At 40.0% G+C, this 14,636-nt stretch overlaps 1 protein-coding gene across 1 annotated transcript in view; it reads left to right on the top strand.

Moving 5' to 3' along the window:
* FRAS1 (Fraser extracellular matrix complex subunit 1) overlaps window positions 1-14,636 on the top strand; it is a 414,255-nt gene that overhangs the window by 351,275 nt on the left and 48,344 nt on the right. Inside the window, 8 exon segments of the mRNA XM_025043815.1 lie at window positions 2,137-2,277; window positions 4,158-4,308; window positions 5,421-5,580; window positions 7,745-7,913; window positions 10,150-10,396; window positions 11,611-11,955; window positions 13,716-13,876; window positions 14,445-14,592. Of these exon segments, the coding sequence (XP_024899583.1) occupies window positions 2,137-2,277; window positions 4,158-4,308; window positions 5,421-5,580; window positions 7,745-7,913; window positions 10,150-10,396; window positions 11,611-11,955; window positions 13,716-13,876; window positions 14,445-14,592 (1,522 nt within the window).

The following is a 14,636-nucleotide window of genomic DNA, read 5'->3' as shown; positions in this document are numbered from 1 at the left end:
AAGAGGTGAGAAGTAAAAATGATGAGAAGGAGGCACAGGAAGGCATGCCAGAGGTTGTCCAGGGGCACAGCATGCCAGCTTTTAGGCCCAGGTTAGCATCGTTTGAATTAGTGTTCTGTCACTTATGAATTGGCCTTGAGCAAATTACTTGACTTCCATAAGCCTCAGCTTTTCATCTGTAAAATGGATACAATAATAATCCCCAGCTCCAATCAGTCAAAACATCAAAGGAGGTAATTCTTATAAAGTAACACTATAGGCAAATCAAGTGCTTTCAATAGAAGCTGACAGTTGTTGTTTTTATTACTGCTATTATTTCTTCTTTCCTTTTCACCCACCTTTTACTCCTTTAATTTTCTGTCTTTTTTTTTTTTCAATAATATCATATGGTTCTATATTATCTTTCTCTTTTATATGTCCTCTTTGTCAGCCAGTTTCTCAGTTTCATGAAGAATAACAGTGGTTAAAAGTATGGCGTTTGCATCCAAAAGATACTGATTTAAACTCTAGCTCTGTCAATGGTTGAATGTCTTTGTAAGTCATTTAACCTTTCTAAGCCTCAGCTTCCCTTTCTGTAAAATGGGATGATATCTACCCTTGCAATGTACATAAAGAACTTAGCCTAGTCCTTTCCATGAGAAACACAGGGAACATCCAATAAACTGTGATTGTAAGCACCATCTCTATCATCATTTTAGGACCAGCATGTGAAACAGGTAAAGATGCTCTTCTCTTGAGGTCATGCAATCATTAAGCTTTACTTCCTTAAGAGAATTGTTCCTTTCTGATATCAAGCTGTCTGGAAGAAACATTAAGACAGTCCCTTCACTACCTCCCCAGCCATTTTTACTCATTCCTTAGCCAGGTCTCTTGCAGTCCCATAAGCCTCCCCTGGGAGTAACTGCAACTCTGGAAAAATATAGCCCCGTGGACACTCCTACATCTCACACATCCGTGTCTGACTCAGCAGAAGCGGTTTTGGTGAGCTACATAATCACACACTACCATACTTCCAGGATAACAAAAAGATCAGCCTCTCAGTCTCTCAGCCTCTCAGAGTTCCTTTTCTACTTTGTCGATGAATGGGAATGATTCCTTTCTGGAAGAAATATCCTTCTGCTTCCTTTAGAGACAGACAGCCTGTGAGAAGGTCATTTCTCAGTTGGCCAAAATGTCAGTTTAATGGCTCTTGGGAATTCCTTGCCATTTCGGTATCTGCACGCATCACCACCTGGCAGCTCATAGCTTTTATTTTTTCTCTCACAGGCTGTAGCTGCCTCCCCACTTCCCCCCACACCAGTTAGTTTGACTTTCAGAGAGAAAAAAAGATTTCAGGGTAAATCAGCAAGAAGGCTACTTCTCTGATAAACATAAAAGGTCACATCAGGTCTCCAGAGAGACCATGCTATTTTAAAAATGAAAATTATTTAGAAGGAAGGTTGTAGAAGATTGAAAATCCAGCATCTCCTGCCCTGTGTGCCACTGTGCCTTATCCTCTCAGAGACAGTGAGGTGTTGGGTCACACACACTCACATGTAAGTGCACGAGTATCTGTATGAAAATGAAATTATAAACCAAAATTTCTTTTTACTGTTCCCCATAACACTTTTATTCTTGATTTCTTTTGCCCCTTTCCCCCATATGGACAGTTCTCTCTCTCTCGCTCTCAAAAAAAAAAAAAAAAAAGGAAGGAGAAAAGGAAGAAGAAGGAAAAAAAACATCTCTCCCCATGAAATCTCTTTTCACATCTGGCAGAATCCCAACTGGAGACTTTGACATTAACATTTTAATGGTGATTTCTGTCTGCCTCTCAGGAAAATTTTAACAAGACTTATTGAAAGGAAAATGTTTTGTTTATTGTTTCACCTCAGGGAAATATTGAACTCAACTAAGGAATGCACAGGTGTGTGAAAGTTAACTTCTGAAATTCCAGCAGCACTACCACTTGTTTCCTACTTTTCTTCTCATATTGTTCCCACTTTATCAATCAGCATTCTCCCTTAAGCCTCATGCCAAGCGATGATAAGTGATGGAAACTGGCTCAGTTGCCCATTCTGAAGTGACAACTGATTTCCGGAGCTCCAGCTTTGTAAGTAAGTCCTGTACCATGCATGTTTCAGATGTCTGTGAATGATGAGTTTTCTTTTTTGGCTTCCTCCACAGATTATGACAGCAGCACCTCAGCAGTTCCAAGTAGACATCCTCCCGGTAGATGATGGCACCCCTAGAATTGTTACAAACCTCGGGCTCCAATGGCTAGAGTATATGGATGGCAAGGTAAGGCCTTTCCAACTGCCACATCCCTATTAACCAGCTTGGGCAACAGCCTTATTCATGACAATAACTTATGACTAGAACTCCAGCTAAATGCATGTTTATCTCCCAAGTGGGCTGATTTTCCTAAAGTTGCCGAGCTCCATGAGTTTAAATAGAATTGTATATAGTTTAAAATGTGCTTACAAAATGACTTCCAAAATATGGTAGCTCAAACAAAATAAAAGCTTATATTTTTTTCTCACATATAAGGTTGAAGTAAGTGGGCAGTCTAAGGCTCTACATGACCATTCAGAGATGGCAGATTCCTTCTACTGTATTGTTCTGCCAGCACTGGTTGTTGCTGTTGGCCGTAGCCAGATCTCTTCAGCTGTTCATCAGTATTCCAGCCCATGGGAAGAGGAAAACAGAGAAGTAGAGGCCAAGGAATTTCATTTTAAGCAAGCAATATAGAAATTAATCATCATTTGCACTCATATTCTTTCAGCAAGAAATCAGTCATGTCGCCCCATCTGCTGCATGGGGGATTAGGGAGTAGAGTCTGTAGCTGGGCAGCAAGGGGCTCAGCTAAAAGTTTGTTAACTAGAAGGGGAGGATGGATTTTTGGAAACATACGGAATGTGCCATAAATTGAAAGGAAGTATTTTTGAAGGTGAGTATCCTCAGAGGAATTCTACTTTAGAAATTTTTTTCTCCTTCTCCTAAATCTCAATTTGGTCATTTTAAGACATGCCATAATTCTCATCTGGTAACATGTCAAGCATTAAATCCCCATCTCCACCCGGACACCCACAGTTCTTTATTTAGTTTTGAGAACTCACTTCTTACCTTTGTGTGCAGTGTTCCCTCTAAGATGTGGATTTTTAATCTCCAGGGAGGTGATTAGGTGGTCGTACAGGCATACCTCAGAGGTACTGGTTCGGTTTCAGAGCACCACAATAAGCGAGTACCGCAGTAAAGAGAGTGGTAGTATTTTTGCTAGGGACGGTCTCGTTTTCAGTTTGTGAAAAACATCAGAGAAGCGCAATAAAATGAGGTGCGCCTGTATAGGTAGCTGTTGTGCTGTAGCTTTCCACTAAACTAATTGGGATTTTCAAAATATGTGAAACAAAATTAGTACAAATTCCTCTTAGGCCCTACTTTATTTTTTCTTCATATTCAGAACCATCACATTCTCTTCTCAACACTCTCCTGTTGGTTTTCTACTTCACATTCCTACTCTACTGGGGGAACTCTTTCCAAAGTCACCAATGACCTCTATTTTTGCCAATTCAATGGTCACTTACATGTCCTTATTTTAATAGAGCTAATAACATTTAATACTGTCGACCACCCCTTTTTTTCCTCAAACCTTTGTTCGCACTAAATATTTGTTTAATGAACTAATTAATTAATTAAAATTTAGCCAGTGTATTTGAGCAATATTGGGGTATCATATATTTATCTTAATTGCAAGCGTGCAGCTGGCTCCTATAGGTATAAGGTGGCCGTCTTCCCTGTACTGTATTATTCTTTCAAAGTTCCAACCTCCTTTAAAGGCCAAATTCAAATTCCACCACTTCAAAACCCTCCTTCCCCAATTCAGATGGAATTAATATTTCCCACTTCCAAAAAGTGTATAGCACTCTTTTGGTATCTTCTGTTATAACTCTTGCCACAAATACCTGGCTCATGAGACTTTCTTTCCCAATGAAGTGTGAACACATCAAAGGCAGAGTCTGGGATGTTTTCTATCTTTATAGCCTCTTCAATATTGACAGCATTTTCCACGCACCAAATGCACTCAGTAAATCATTCTTGAACTGAATTAAATCTGAGTCATAGGGTCTTGTTCTTATTTTATTCCCATCTCAGGAATTAAATATAATGGGTTTCTATTCCAGGCAACCAACCTGATCACCAAGAAGGAACTGCTGACCGTGGACCCAGATACGGAGGATGTGCAGCTTGTTTATGAGATAACGACAGGCCCCAACCATGGCTATGTGGAGAACAAGCTGCGGCCAGGCAGAGCTGCTGTGACTTTTACACAGGGTGGGGACTCGGGGAAGGGAGAAATGGGAGGAATCTATTCTAACACCACTCTCTGTACCTCTCTGATTTTTCTCACAGCCACTTCTAGCATCTTAGCCCAAAGTAGCCTATTGGAAAACAAATAGATCTTTCAGTGTCTAACCATTCTACTTCAGAATTTTCCTTCTCCTGATTTGATTTCCTGTTACTCTGAATTATGACCAAAAAAATTCATCTTTACTATGTTTCCTTAGCTCCCAAATTGCTTTAGGTTTTGGCCAGGTTTTTTAGAAGGGATCATGTGATAGTGTTTGTTTTTTTTAAAAAAAAAAAAACAAAAAACAAAAAGCCACCAGACTTTATGAAAGATCTGTGATCCTGTGCGGTTTACTTTTCGTTCTCTAAGGGTTATGGATTTTTTTTTTAAGTTTTCAGCAAAGAAATTAAAATCAATATAGGTAGATTTCTCAACAGAACTGTTTTCCTGTTTTAAGTCATATCAGGCAGACTACTTTGTCATTTAGATTTTTACAGCCTTTTCAGAATCTTCTAGACGTCTTTTGAGACTAGACCTGATTGGGAGGAGTCTGCCAAGCTACATCTTAATAATTCTTGTACCATAGTTCCTTTTTCTCCCTGTTCTCAGTCTTGTGTGCTCTCCTACCCCATTTTTTCTGTGCCTTGTGTATGGGCCGTTTTAATGCCACCTCAGATTTTCTTAGTAGCATGTACCTTCCAAAAAGCCTTGTTTAAAAGGGGGTAGTGTGGGCATGAGCATATATACACAGAGGATGGGGTCAAAGACTTTTCTGTCAGTTCTCAGATTTGCCTCTATCATTCATAGACATTTATTAAAGTGCTTTTTTTGCTAAGACCCTGGAATTCTCATTTTACTACAATGTAAGGGTATTTCCTGTACATAAAAACAGGCCTTTTGTCACACATGACTACAGGATCTTATTTTTAAATCTGGCAGAAACATTTATTTTTAAGACTAGTATCTTTTTTTGTTTTGGGGAAAACAAGTTCTGTCTGTGACCCATTAAAAGAATAAACTGGGTATTTTCAGTGTGGGAAACTCGGAGGCTGTTTTTGTAACCAGGGGCTAATTCACAGTATCTTTTTTCTCACAGAGGATGTGAACTTGGGGTTGATTCGTTATGTGTTGCATGAGGAGAAGACCAATGAGATGACGGACCATTTTCAGTTTCTGGTGAAAGACGGTGAACCCAGCGTGGTCAGCAACGGTGTCTTTCATATCCAGTGGTCTCTCATCAGCTTTAAATATACCAGGTACAATTGTTACTGTGTGTGTTCGTTCTTGAGAAAGGAATCAGGCAAGCTGAAGAAACAAGGAGGAAGCACCCTGTGGGTCAGCTCTAGTCATCGGATGATGCTGGTGGTGATAACGATAATAAAAATAACAATCATACCAAATATTTCTTGAATACTATATGTACCAGGCACTGTACTAGGTACTGACCTACGTCATCTTGTTTAATACTTACAATTATGAAATGAATATTATTGTTGCCCCCGCAACAACAAAGCAATAGAGACAGAAAGAGGTTAAGTAACTTATCCAGAGTCTATAACTAATCAGTAGTAAAACCAGGATTTAAACCATTGTGCTCTACTGCCTCTCCTGCAAGTATTTTTGCTTGTCTTCCTGTTTCAAAAGATATTCCAGTAGAAATGACAGAAAAAAATGCACATTCAAATTCTGCAAATAATCACTGGCCCACAATAACACCATCTTTACCTTACATCTACATTCTCCCTCTTCTCAAGTTCATAATCTCTCCCTAGCTCTTTTGGTATTCATAGGATTATATATCTTTCGGTACAAACACATAGCTTAACTCAGATACCTCTATAAGATATTTCTCAGTCTGTTGGAGAGTTGAAGAGGCAAACACAGAGATACTGGCAAAGATGGCAAGTCCAGTGCTGATTTTATAGGTTAAGCTATAACTAGGACTATAATTTTTGTGGGGGAAAGAATTCTTTAAATCTACATTTCAGAGACTTACTATTCTAAGGAATTAACTTCATGATAAATCAGATGAAAATTGGAACTTGGGGTAAAAAAGGAAAAATGTACAAATTTGATTTCATGTGCCCCAGATGTAGGCTATTTCACTCTTATTCACACACACTTGGAGAATTAGTGGAAAACCAGCATCAACTTCTATACGTGTAATGTTTTGCTGTTATTTACCTCTTTGTGTATGTCCTTTAAAATTAAAGTAATTGAATAAAACCAACCACATCTTCTGGAAAACCTCTAATGTTTAATGGACTATATAGTGCAGAGGGCCTCAAAGCTGGCATTGAGGACTAACCTCTCAGAGGCACTCTGTCTGCAACCCTCACAGCAATAAGACACAAGCCCTGGTCCGATAGCCATCCTCAGTGATGAGAAACAAAGCCCAGCTTAGACGCCACTCACTTATGGCCTTCCTAAACCTGGATATGTATTGTGAATTAACAGTACATGGATAATTCACCTCCTGCTTTGCAAAAGCAATACAAATTCCTAGCAGCAAGCTAAGTTCTTAGTCCATTCTGGCTACTATAATAGAATACTGTAGACTGGGTGGCTTATAAACAACAGGAATTTATTTCTACAGTTCTGGAGGCTGGGAAGTCCAAGATCAGGGTGCTGGCAGATCCAAAGTTAGGTGAGAACCTGTTTCCTGGTTCATAGACAGCTGTCTTTTCAACGTAAACTGACAGGGCAGAAGGATGAGAGACTAATCCAAAGGCAACTAATCCAATTTATGAGGGCTCCACCCTCATGACCTAATTGCCTCCCAAAGGTTGAACCTCTAATATCGTTACATTGAGGGTTAGGATTTCAATATATGAATTTTTGGGGGAGCAGGGGAAATATTCAGTCTATAGCACTCTGTCACTCTGTTACCATAAAGCTCCATTTGTCTAAACACCTTTGTTACCTAGGCCTAATTCTCATTCTCTCACTTTTGGCACTGCCCTTTTCTACACACATTACCCACTTCCCGTAGATCTGGTCCAGTCAGCTCCCACCTGAGCTAAGTCAGTAATTGCTTCCCAGCTGGTTTTCTTCCCTTAGAACCCTCTGGCCTATCTTGATTACTCTACCGCACTAAGGGCAGATTGTCATTTCTCCATCTTCTGAAAAATGAAGTCCGTGGCTCTTTTGTGCTACCAATCTTCTGAATGACTTTCCGCCCTCTCTGAAAGTGAGGCACATACCACTCTGCATTTACCGCTTCCTTGGCCACTTGGTGTTGTGACTGTCCCAGGTGAACATGTTCCCTCAATTTACAACCCAGCTCCTTAAAGAACCAAACTTCCTCTTCTCTGAAATGCCTGACACCGCTAACCAACCGAAAGAGAGTGGCGTGAAACAAGTGGAATCTTCACAGCCCAGGGGCAGGATTTTAGAGACTGACTTTTTGTGTGCTTCTAGCTACAACGTCAGTGAGAAGGCGGGGTCTGTCAGCGTCACAGTGCAAAGGACTGGGAACCTGAACCAGTATGCCATCGTCCTGTGTCGCACTGAGCAAGGCACTGCCAGCTCCAGCTCCAGGCTCAGCCCCCAACCTGGGCAACAGGACTATGTGGAGTATGCTGGCCAGGTGAGTGGGCAAGGGGGCCTCTGATTCTTGAACTGCCTACAAGGACTGTGACATGGTAGTAGGCTACTTTGGCACCTTCCCACTTCTTTTTACCCCACCTCCCTTTTCTTTGACATCCTTCCTCAAGTAATTTTCCCATGTTCCATTTCCACAGTGCTTTGTTCTTCACAGTCTGTCTAATCTCCACTGATGTTTTAACTGCTAAAGCTTAACTTATTGTCTAGCTTCTCAGTCTTTCAATTTTGCTTTATGACCCCTCCTCCCCCGCCGCCACCCACCAAAAAGAAGTCTCCAAGGCATCATGTTCTACACTCAGCATTTGGTATCCTAATCCTTCCTCTCCCCTTACCTTCTTTACCAGAAGGGAGGGAAGAGAGAGTGTGGAGAGAACAGTTGGGAAGCTCTTAGAATAGGCCGGGTGAGAGATGATGGAAACTTAAATTTCAATTATAAAGTGAAGGTGGAGAGAAGTGTATAGATTCAACAGTCGAGTAATCCATCAACTAATAGCATTTAGATGGTGAGACAGAAGGGGAAAATGGATGCGCCTTGCTAGGAGGGGTCACTGTAAGAGGAACAGATTTGGTGAGGGGGCGATCTTGACTTTGCTTTTGACATGTTGAGTGTGAGCTGCCTTAGAGACAATAAGTTGATAGCTTTATAGGTTGGTAGGGTGTACAGATAGGAGTTCTGGGGGGGGTAGAGAGATAAATTTGTAAATTTCTATGTAGCAGTGATGGTAATTAACACTAGGATATGAGAGGGAGAAAAAGGGGAGAGTGAAAGCAAAAGAGAAAAGAAGAGATTTAAATGGCATCCTTTATGGCAGGATGCCCTGTATTTGTCATCTTATGGCACAATGCCTGACACTTGCTAGGTATTTATTAAATGTTTTTACAAAGTAATTTCATTATTCTTATGGCAGTATAACTCAACATAGATCATGGAGAAGAGTGGGCTCTCTTTTTGAGGCATTTCAACTGGACTAAGTTAAGTCCTCTTATATCAAATTTAAATGAGAAATTAGAAAAAGACAGATAAGCTAAGGAGTCTTTTAACAAAATGATAAGAAAGGGCATGTACTAGTGTTTTTCAAGGAAAGATAGAAAGCAGTGTTCTAGATCCTAAATAGAGATCTGTGGAGTATTTCATTCAACTGGGAGTGTTTTGAAATGTGGAGCTTAGTAAAACTTAATTTGATTATCTGATTAGATATGTAATAGTAATTTTCTGTTGATGAAAATTGTTTTTTAGAGGTTTATGACTATTTTTATACATATTTCAGTTGTCTCGGTTAACGCAAAGCACAACCCAGGCCCATTTCCTGCCATTTCAATTTTGAACAAATCCATAACGCTGGTTCCATTTGAAGGTTTTATCTTTATCTTTTATTTTTAGACAAAGTAAAACCAGAATAAATCTCTGTAAGTTCACCATTATGCATGTAAAATAATTTCACAGTTTTGTACCAGGCTAAATTCATTCACATTATAGATCTAACCTATCTTAATGGTCAAATAGAAAGTTAAAATGCAGTCTGGCTTGTTCACACTGTAACTTTTTCCGAATTCAAACACCATTATTCAGTACACTGAGATTCTATATCAATTTTGATTGTACAAGTAATACAATGATGGTAATAGAGATAATATCTTATATTTGTTCAGTGCTTTAAAATAAACAGTGATTTTATTATACAATGTCTCTTTTAGTCCTCAAAGTAAGTATGTGAAATAGGAATATTATTATTGTTATTTAGCTGATGAGGAATCAGCTGACGAGGAATCTGATGTTTGTCAAGTTTCAAAGCCTAACCTCTCTTGGAAGTAGCCAGGACTTGAGACTAGAACTTCACATTCCAAGTTCAAAGATCTTTCCAGTTAAATTTGTCACAAATAGAAGGGGAACTAAGTAATCAAATGACTTTTGCTATCCCAAGTGAGTTGATAAAACAGGATATGGATAGTTACCTATGTGTTTTTCTACAGTCACCAAATGGTAGGTGATGTCTTTGCCCTCCATGATTCTACACAGTAAATCAGTCCCAAAGTACAGATAAAGAATGAGAAGAGATAGCTAAGTGTTCCAGGTGATATGGTAGGAAGTTGGAGTTTGAAGAACCAGCTATTTCATTCAGTGCTCTGCCCACTGGACTTGGGCCCCCTTTCCGTGTGATGTTCTGGGGGAGCAGAGCAAGGGAAGCTGAAGCAACTCCTTGTTGTTTCTTCTCTGACAGGTGCAGTTTGATGAGCGAGAGGACACCAAATCCTGCACCATTGTCATCAACGATGATGACGTGTTTGAAAACATCGAGAGTTTCACGGTGGAGCTCAGCATGCCAGCGTATGCCCTACTAGGAGAGTTCACCCAGGCGAAGGTCATTATCAATGACACTGAGGATGAACCTACATTAGAGTTTGATAAGAAGACCTACCTGGTCAACGAGAGCGCTGGTTTTCTATTTGCACCTATTGAAAGAAAAGGTCTGTTGGTGCCAAAGGTGACAAGGAACTTTACTAATAGCTAACATTTATTGAATCCTTTTTATGTGCCAAGTGCTGATGTACCTTATTAACTCATATGTATAAGTAGTTCATATGTATTAACTTATTTAAATCCCCAATATAACCCTAATAGTGATCCTACCTGTGATGAATACTATCAGAAGATTTCCCTTCTTAGTTCAAGTTGTTAGCACTCCCATTTATTCTTTAATGGGACTAGAAGACTGGTTATATTTGGCCTTAAAAATTATTTGTATACTCAGGATTCTTAATCAATCACCAATCTATAGAATATTTAATAGCCTTGGTCAAAGAGGGAAATTACAGTTTATAAGAACTGGTTTCTTAGTTCTTGAAACATAAAATATGTAAGTACTACATATAGAGCTCACATGAGAAATAAACTGAGAAATAAAAGGCACTTCTCGAGGGACTGAAAATCAAAACAAAGGTCATATTGATTTATGATAATACAACATTGAGACTTTAAAATACATGGAAATTAAATCTTCATTCAGAGCCACACAATAGCTAAGTGATGACGTCAGGTTTTTATTGAATATGACGACTGGTTGTTAGTGTAACAAACACTGTAAATAGTACAAACCCTTGGAGATGCCACTTGGAAAACAAGCAAGCCCCACTGATTGCCCTGGGCCAGGAAACTGGGCCCAGAATAGACTGTCACTCAGTGCAGTGGCAGCACTAATAAGTAAAGTCATTTGTACAGAGAGGCAGGTTTTATTTTGTTTTATCTTTCTTTTTTCAAACCTTTGTGTCTTTCCCTGGGAATTAAAGTACAGAAGTTTATTCAGAAATGCAGTGAACTGTGCTCATAGCACTACCTTCAGGACACAATTACTTTGCTACTTAAAGTACCAAGTATGTCTCTTATCTTTCTACCCATTGTGGTCTTAGATGGTGGGCAATGAGACTTGTAAATTAACAGAGCACAAAATTGACAGAATAGGAAATCCATTTTAAGTTGTTTGGTGAAGTATCTGGGGAATATATTAAATCCTCAAGTGGTTTATTCCATAAGCTCAAAAGAGACTGCAGCGCAGGAAGGTTTCATGTCAGAGTGCGAACAGAAATAGTGATGGAATGTGTCAGAGAAAACCAAGCCCACTAATTTATCAGAGATTTTAAAATTTGAGAATACTCATTCCAATGCTTGCCATTTTGTATTTCAGGGGATTCAAGCAGCATTGTATCTGCGATTTGCTACACGATCCCTAAGTCAGCTATGGGAAGTAGCCTCTATGCTCTAGAATCGGGCTCTGATTTTAAATCTAGAGGCATGTCTGCTGAGAGTCGTGTGATATTTGGGCCTGGTGTCACCATGTCCACCTGTGATGTCATGCTCATTGATGATAGTGAGTATGAAGAGGAAGAAGAGTTTGAGATTGCCCTGGCAGATGCTTCTGACAATGCCCGCATCGGAAGGATGTCATCGGCCAAGGTGCTCATTAGTGGTCCCAATGATGCCTCCACTGTGTCTCTGGGCAACACAGCTTTCACTGTCAGTGAGGATTCAGGTAAGAAAGAGCAACTCCAGGGTTCCATCACCCATCTCCTGATCCCTTTCTTGAATGTTTTCCTTTCAAGTTTGAGAGTGTTCTTAAATCAGTGAGAATTCCACTGTTATTCTGAGGAATTACATAATGCTAGGCATTGCAACCAAGAATGGAAGGTAGCGAAGAACAGGGAGTCCCAACCACTTTTCTTGCTCTGGTTACTCACGGCAGGGAGAGATCTGGCTTAGAGCTTCATTGGCTGATTTCTGTGGTCTAGGCAGAGGTCCCAAACCTTTTTGGCACCAGTGACTAGTGCTCCTATGAGGATCTAATGCCTGATGATGTGAGGTAGAGCTGAGGCGGTGATGCTAGTGCTGGGGAGTGGCTGCAAATACAGATGAAGCTTCACTCGCTCACTTCCTGCTGTGCAGCCTGGTTCCTAATAGGCCATGGACCATTACTTGTCAGGAGCCTGCGGCTTGAGGACCACTAATCTGGGGTGGGGCAGGATGCTAACTAAGCATTTTGGCTTACAAAGGAGGGGAGTGTGATCTGTTGAGAGTAGAGATAAGTTATTTAGTATACTTCTAGCTGCTAAGACAAATAAATTCTAAAATTTCAATGTCTTCACAAATGGAAATTTCTCATTCATATAACAGCTCAAAACAGTCAGTAAGCAGATTTCTTCCACCTAGGCTCTTTCCTGGCTTTGCAAGGGTCTTAAAGTCCTCTGCATGCTGTTGACAGACATGCCGCCAAAAGGGCCAGCAGCTGTGATGAGTATCTACTGATCTGAGCCACTTGATTAGGGCCTTTCACCTTTTTGAAGGTGATATTCTGAGTGATAGTTGGAACTATTACTTTTGAGTACTTACTGAATGCCAAGTACTACAAGATATGCATTCCATTCATTCTCATTTAATCTTCTGTGGAAAAGATAACATTATATAGGAGAGCAAAGGGAGGCCCAAAGAGCTTAAATAAAGATTAAACAGACCTGGGACTAGAGCCCAGACCTTTCTACTATGCCATGTGTCCTTTCCCATACACTGAATGCCCAGTCACGACTACATGACACCATACAACATACTGGCTAGAAAAGTGTGATGGATGGGTTTTCATGCAGCTTTTCTCTGACCTTGATTGTGGAAGCAACTAAAAATCTACATGTATATCATTAGGACCCTACGAAGTATGATGTCACAGTACATCAGAAGATGAGTTTCATTCCTAAGAGAAGCAATAAGCACATATGGTTTAAGTAATGATGCGTGCACCACTCAGATAAAATAGGGAAATCAAATTAGTAAGGAACATTTAATTAGGAACATTCAGCTTCAGGCCCCATAGAATCCCCTAGCTGGTTCTTCTTTAATTGACTATTTTCTAGCTCATCCCACAGGCACTAGTCTCTGAGTTCCTCCTCCCAAAATAGGTTTGAGATGTTTTCAATGGATCCTCCCCTCTTAAGTTCATTATTCTTCTCCTATGAACAGTCTTCTTGTGAAGCCACAAAACTACTTTCCTCTATGGGCTATCCCTACAGCATCACCTCCTGGAGACCATCCTCCAGGTCTGCTCTTTATCTTAGTGTCAGTAAAAGACGGGTGGTGACACCTCTCAGTCTTCCTCAAAGGGAGCACAGGAGCATCGCTGAAGCTGGTTTAGCCAAGCTGGCAGGTAAAACAGCTGCTGCTGTGAAGGAGAATGTTGCTGTGAAAACCCCAATGACTTTTCTGGCTCAAGGATGACCATTGAAATCTCTATGAATCTGACTTCAGGAACAGTGAAGATTCCAGTTGTCCGCCATGGGACTGACCTTTCTATCTTCACATCTGTCTGGTGTGCTACACGACCCTCAGACCCAGCTTCTGCCACTCCAGGAGTTGATTATGTTCCCAGCTCTAGGAAAGTGGAGTTTGGGCCAGGTGTCACTGAGCAGGTGAGCATACAGCAGTGGAAGGCCAGATGGGTCTGTTAATATGCTCTCTATTAACTTCTTATTAACTCTAATAAAGTCTCTGGAGGACTCTAAACACCACTTGCAATATTACTATCTTCTCTTTCTTCAAAAACACAAACGTACAAACAGCAGAACATGGAGGGATCTTCTACGAACTCTTGAGGTGACATTTTCAGCATCTGATATCCAGCATCACAGATTTAAGATAGAAATCACACTTGTTTGATATCAATATCTAAAACCAAAACACCTAAGTATGTGTAATAAAAGGAGTATAATTTTATGAGTAAAAAACTTAAGACCACCAAAAAAAAAAAAAATTTCAAGTTGTCACTTTTGTCCTTATCTTCCAAAAGCAAATGGGTGTTATGTGTTGGGCGTTTTGTAAGGTTTGCTTTGACTTTTCTTTTTTGAATTTAAAAAAAAAATTTAATTGAGATATAATTGACATATAATATTAGTTTCAGATGTACATAATGACACAATATTTGTGTATATTGCAAAATGAATACCATAATAAGTCTTATCATCGATTTTTCTTTTCTAGTATTGCACCTTGACTATCTTGGATGACACTCAGTATCCAGTAATTGAAGGGCTGGAGACATTTGTAGTTTTCCTCAGCTCAGCACAAGGGGCCGAACTGACCAAACCCTTCCAGGCTGTCATTGCAATTAATGACACATTCCAGGATGGTAAGAGATTGGGGATGCCTGTTTGTGACTCAGACTATAGTTAT

This window comes from Pteropus alecto, unplaced genomic scaffold (assembly GCF_000325575.1).
Source record: "Pteropus alecto unplaced genomic scaffold, ASM32557v1 scaffold161, whole genome shotgun sequence".
Lineage (NCBI taxonomy): Eukaryota > Metazoa > Chordata > Mammalia > Chiroptera > Pteropodidae > Pteropus > Pteropus alecto.
This window is presented reverse-complemented; position numbering and strand designations above follow the sequence as displayed.